This window comes from Molothrus ater, chromosome 23 (assembly GCF_012460135.2).
Source record: "Molothrus ater isolate BHLD 08-10-18 breed brown headed cowbird chromosome 23, BPBGC_Mater_1.1, whole genome shotgun sequence".
Classification (NCBI taxonomy): domain Eukaryota; kingdom Metazoa; phylum Chordata; class Aves; order Passeriformes; family Icteridae; genus Molothrus; species Molothrus ater.
The window spans coordinates 1907922-1914377 of NC_050500.2; the positions used below are offsets into that span (position 1 = coordinate 1907922).

Genomic DNA, 6456 nt, shown 5'->3' on the forward strand with positions numbered 1-6456 from the left:
CAAAGGAACAAATCTATTCCCCAGCTCAGCTGAACTTCACTAGTGAGGCAGGACTCTCACATCAGTGCTTCCTGAAAATATTTTCTGCCCTCCCATTGATATTTTTTTCCCCTTTGTGCTTTCTGAGGATTTTTTCCCCATTATCACCACAGCACTTCCAGAAGAGCCTTTTCCTGCTCCCACCACCACCATTCTCCTCTACTCCTCGTAAAACCTCTCCCTCTCTGTTGTATTTTCCATCATCCATTAGGGTTATACCATTATTATTATTATTATTATTATTATTATTATTATTATTATTATTATTATTGGTATCCATTATTACCTGCAGAGATGTCTTACTGAAGACAGTCACGTTCCAAACTGTAAATTAAATTTCCATCTCCTCAGACTAACATCAGCGTTACCACCTGAATTACCCAGTTATCTATAATCCAAACCTCTAGTAAATAAAATCAAGTATTCAGAGAATAAATCTGTTATTTTCCCATTAATCCTGTCATAATTTTACAGTAGGCAACGGAATATTATTATGACCAGTTTGGCCAGACTCACTTTGAAGTCAAGCAAGATCTTCAACCTTTAAATATTTATGGAATTTTCATTTCTTTTCATCATCCTCTTAATTTATTAAATTCAATGCCAAGGTGGTACAAGGCTTATTGTTTATACAGCTGGTTTTCACATCTGGCAATTCGTGACAAGATGAGGAACAGAACAGTGACATTGCTTGACAAAAGGTGATAGAAATGTACAAAATCAGTGGCACTCCAATGCTCCTGTGCTGAACTGGCTACAGCAAAAAAAAAAAAAACCCTGAAACCTTTAAAAGACCAACATTTGTCTTAATGTTCTTCAAAATTGCCTTTTCTTCCAGCAGTCCATCTCCTTAGGGATAAAAACCCAAAAATGAGGCATCAGTGAGGTGCTTAAATCCAGCAAGGTAATAAACACAGAACAGCTCGGTGGAGTCAGCTGCAGGTGAGAATGGAACACAGCAGGAATAACAAACAAAGGAAAAGCTGGTGGTGAAATGCAGACCTTCAGCTCCTCAGCCACTCCCAAGTTCTTGAAGAGGGGATTATGTTCAGTACAAATACTGAGTAGTATTAAGGATTCCACACATTTCCTATATTAACCCTCTACCACCAAGTTGAAACTTCACAAACGACTTTCACAAGGAAAAGCAAACAGGTCGTTCACCAGTGCTAAACATTTACACAAACAGATCACACTGAACCTGACAGTCCCTTTACAGAAAAGCCTTCCCCCTACTTTTCTTTTTTTTTTTTTTTGCTTTAAGTGCACAGTTCCTAAGTGATAATAAATTAATTTTTTCGTGTTACAGCAGTTAACTACATACAAACAACACGTACTAAAAACTACCTCACTAAATACCTCTCTGAAGGTAACTACTTTGTGTATATATTAAATTTCAAGTAATGCTCAGCCCAAGTTGGTTGTTTGTTTTTTTTTTCTTAAAGAAAACAATCAGACAAACCAACAACCACTAATTCCAGAGACGAGAACACGAGGGAGACACACTTAAAACTACAAGGACTACAGGAACAGCTACACCAATAGAAATGGGACAAATTCTCAGCACTAAGGCACAATAGAATCAGTACTAGAGTATGGCTAAAACCTTACTTCACTACAGCATCAAGTGAGGAGTTACCAGGGAGTGTTCCTACGCTCAAAACACTCGGCTACAACATCAGTGAGTTCTGTGGTCAAGAAGCTTCTACCTTAGTGCAGCTGCTTTGCTAAAGGAGGGGATTTTAGGGGGCGAGGGGGTGCTCACTTCTATCTTATAATTAAGGGTTGGTTCCTACTCGCTCAACGAAATGGAGTTTTCTTATTCAATTTATCCCTTTACCTGCACTCTTCGTGAAACTACAACACAATTCTGATGGGAGAAAAGCAGGTGTTGGATGTTGATGGTCGAAAACCCTCGACCAGAAAACCCCCGTGGTTTTTGGACAGTGGCCCCAAGATTTGTGACCACCAAAAAGCCTAATACAAAACCCACCTAAACCACGAGATTAAGTGGGCTTTGCATCAAACACACGCTTAGCTATGGGGTTTGTGGTCCCACCAGTCAGTCCTCCTGAACTTTAAAACAACTTTGCCCCACAGGAAAAAAATCAAGCACGGCTCTAAGACCAAGAGGTTTTAGGCTTAAAATAAGGGTGCTCTGGAGAGTCTTTTCAAACAGGCCCTCGGTAAGATCTGCCGCTTGCCCTTAAAAACAGACGATTTCTGGCACTTGGGGACCTCTGCTATTGTTTTTTGATCCGCTGAGATGCCGCGAGTTCACCACGAACGCCTCCGGCCGAGAAGCCACCCCAGGAGGAAGGAGAGCTCCGAGCTCCGCTGGAAACGCGCATCCTGCAAATGTGGGCACAGCGCTGCCAGAACAGTCTGGAAAACCTCTTCCCTCGCCGGAGAGCGCCGGGCGCCGCATCATCATCATCACCATCATCACCATCACCACCACCATCGCCACCATCCCCTCCCGCACTACGCGCGGCGCGCAGCGGCCGCCGCGTGCCCTCCGCGGGCGAGCGCGGGGCTCATGAGGTTCTCGGTGATGTAGGCCACGAGCAGGCAGATGAAGACGAGCATCACGCAGATGGATCCCCCCACGGCCGTCATGGCCACCACGATGTCGCGCATGGCCGCGGGCTCCACGCGGAACTCCACGCACTGCGCGGGCGGCGCGGGGCGCGGCGGGGCGAAGCGCGGCTGCAGGCACAGGCGGTAGCGCACGCTGCCGTGCGCCTCGGCCAGCAGGTAATCGCGACACGCGGCTCCCAGCTCCACGCTGTCGCAGGGGAAGCGCGTGTAGGTGCCGTCCCAGGAGCAGTTGAGCGCGAAGCCGCGCAGGGCGGCGGCGGGGCGAGCCGGCGGCCCCCAGTGCCGCATGCCCCACTGCAGCAGCACGCTGCCGTTCCGCAGCACGTTGGCCACCAGCGCGCCGCCCGCGGAGCGGTGGGCGCGGCACCCCCGCGCCGAGCACTGGAAGCCGCGGGCCGGCGGGCGGAAGCACAGCCGCGCCCCCGCCGCCGCCGCCGCAGCGCCATCGCCGCCCACCTTGTAGGGGCACCACGGCTCGTCGGGGTCGGGGTTGGGCTGGGCCAGCCCGAGGCACAGCAGGGCGAGCAGAGGAGGCAGCAGGCTGGGCGTGCCGGGCATGCCGGCGGCCGCGGCCGCATGGAGCCGCGGAGAGGCGCGGAGCGCGGGGCCGGTGGATGCGCGGGGCTCGGCAGCCGCCGCGGGGCCGCCAATGGAGAGGCGGTGCCGCCGTTAACTCTCGCCGGGCTGAGGAGCACCCGCCCGATGCGGCCGCTGGTGGCCGCCCGGACGCGGCTCTCGGGGATCCGCACGGCGAACGGAGCGCTGAGACCCCGCGGGGGCGGGTACGGGGGTGCTGAGACCCCGCAAGGACCCGCACGGGGGATGCTGAGACCCCGCAAGGGTCGGCACAAGGGGATGCTGAGATCTCCCGGGGGATGCTGAGACCCCACAGGGATGGGCACGGGGGATGCTGAGATGCCGCAAGGGGGGGATGCTCAGACAAGGGTTGGTACAGGGATGGTCAGACCCCAGGTGCGGGCACTGGGGATGCTGAGACCCCTTTAGGGTCGGCACAGGGGGATGCTCAGTCCCCCCAAGTGTCGGCACAGGGATGCTCAGTCCCCCCAAGTGTCGGCACAGGGATGCTCAGACCCTACAAGTGTCGGCACAGGGGATGTGCAGCCCCTCCGTGCCTCCCCCGGGCTCTGCTGTGCCCACTGGGGTCGTGTCCCCCAGGACTTGGGGGGCTGCTCAGTCCTGTCTTGGTCGAGTTGCAGATTTCATCCCATACAAAAAAAAAATTTATATATTTTTTTAAAATTTGTTTGTGGTTTTGATCTGGTTTTACATAGCATCCTATTTCAACGTTTATAGCAGAACATAAGCATTTGTTCATATTTAACCTGTAAAATACACTCATTCTCACGTTACGTGGATTAAACCCCCCAAAAATGAGCTGGGGATGGCTGAGAGGTTCCTCTGTGCCCGGGGGCTGACACCAGCAGGGCTGGGGAAGGTGACAGAGCTCCAGCTGATGCAAACCTTGTTGGAAGAACCGGAGCTCACACGGATTTTATTTTATTTTATTTTATTTTATTTTATTTTATTTTATTTTATTTTATTTTATTTTATTTTATTTTATTTTATTTTATTTTATTTTATTTTATTTTATTTTATTTTATTTTATTTTATTTTGTTTTTAACACGGTGATAACCACACACCCAGGCTGCTTCAACCTCTTGGCTTTGGGAATTTAAATAAACTCGGCGAGGATGTACTTTAGACCCTCCCAGGAGGTCAGCTGAGAGCAGGAATAGCTCTGGGTCTTAATGCACGCCCTGAGACAGAAGGAACGAGGATATTCCTCTTCCTGCCTTGTCCCAAATTCCTTTTCCTGCATCCCCCAAATTCCTCCTCCTGCCTTGTCCCAAATTCCTTTTCCTGCATCCCCCAAATTCCTCCTCCTGCCTTCCCCCAAATTCCTCTAATTAATGTTCTCTGAACGACCTTGAGACAGGTACATGAGAGTATTGACTTGTCTAAATGGGGAGAGAAAAGAGCTCTAATGAAAGAATTATAAAAATACAGAATTAAACAATGTTTGGAGATCCTTCGAGCTGTTAAATTGGTAAAAGTTGCTTTAAGTCCTTTTCTGAGTAGCAGGGGGAAAAAAAAAGCAACGTTTCTTTTTGGTTTTGATCAGGTTTTACATAAAGTTGTGCTCCAGATTTTATAGCAAAACAGAAGCACTTGTCTATATTTAACTTGTGAAATAGAATAATTAACATATTATTTTGTTAAAAGCCTCAGAAATGTGCCTGAACACGTTGCTGTAGTTCTTCACTGTTACCTATTTAGAAACACATTGCAGTTTCCTGTGCATGTTTCCTTTAAAAACAACATTTGAATTATGTAACTTGAAAATACAACAAAAATAAGATCCCAAGGCCTATTTTTATTTCACAGCCTGAACAAAACCAAACTTAAATCATACCTGGAAGGTGATGCTTGCATATACACAAAGTATAATTTGCAGCAGTGTGGAATTTGTTTAAATCATTTTGCTTTCTGATGCATTGAACATGAATGTTCTGACATCAGGACACCTTTTCCTGTTGGAAATACTGGATTTTTCAAGTGTATGTTTCCTGAGGAAATCTTTAATTTACCAATATCAAGTATTCCACATCTAATTTTTCACCAGATTGAATGGAGGTGTCTGCTAGCCTATGGAAAATTGCCAGAAATCTCTTTTGATACCAAGAGGGATCAATAAAAAAATAGGATCAGCATAGAAAAGGATGCTGAAGGTGCAGTTCTGGCTTGGAGAACACTCAGATATTGGAGCAGGAAGCGGTGCTGTGCTGCTGAAGGCACTTCTTGGCAAATTTACGTGTGGAATTCAGCCAGGATGCAGAAAACTGGAGCTCTGACAGCCCTTCCTGAGCAATGGGAGCGTGTTCAGCGAGGGGCTGGAGCCAAACCAAGCAAGATTTTCCTCCTTCAAACTTTGTGTCCTCCTCCTGATAGCAGTGATTGTTCCAGAGCTGTCACTGTTGCCATGTCCAGGGAGGAGATTGGCACCAACCTCTGTGGCTGCTTGTGAGGAACAACTTGTGATGGACAACTTGTGAGGAGCAACTTGTGATGGACAACTTGTGATGGACAACTTGTGAGGAGTAACTTGTGATGGACAACTTGTGATGGACAACTTGTGATGGACAACTTGTGATGGACAACTTGTGAGGAGCAACTTGTGAGGAACAACTTGTGAGGAACAACTTGTGAGGGACAACTTGTGAGGAACAATTTGTGAGGGACAACTTGTGAGGAACAATTTGTGAGGGACAACTTGTGAGGGACAACTTGTGAGGGACAACTTGTGAGGAGCAACTTGTGAGGGACAACTTGTGATGGACAACTTGTGATGGACAACTTGTGATCAACAACTTGTGAGGAGCAACTTGTGAGGAACAACTTGTGAGGAACAATTTGTGAGGGACAACTTGTGAGGAACAATTTGTGAGGGACAACTTGTGAGGGACAACTTGTGAGGGACAACTTGTGATGGACAACTTGTGAGGGACAACTTGTGATCAACAACTTGTGAGGAGCAACTTGTGAGGAACAACTTGTGAGGAACAACTTGTGATGGACAACTTGTGAGGAACAACTTGTGATGGACAACTTGTGAGGAGCAACTTGTGAGGAACAACTTGTGAGGAACAACTTTTGATGGACAACTTGTGAGGAACAATTTGTGAGGAACAACTTGTGAGGAGCAACTTGTGAGGGACAACTTGTGAGGAGCAACTTGTGAGGAACAACTTGTGAGGAGCAACTTGTGAGGAACAATTTGTGAGGAACAATTTGTG

At 47.7% G+C, this 6456-nt stretch overlaps 1 protein-coding gene across 1 annotated transcript; it reads right to left on the reverse strand.

Annotated features, from left to right (window-relative positions):
* Nucleotides 1-574: 574 nt before the first annotated feature.
* On the reverse strand, nt 575-3479 carry FNDC10 (fibronectin type III domain containing 10). The gene has a single exon (XM_036396393.2). The coding sequence runs from the start codon at nt 3196-3198 to the stop codon at nt 2524-2526; it is 675 nt and encodes a 224-aa protein (XP_036252286.1). The 5' UTR covers nt 3199-3479; the 3' UTR covers nt 575-2523.
* Nucleotides 3480-6456: the final 2977 nt, after the last annotated feature.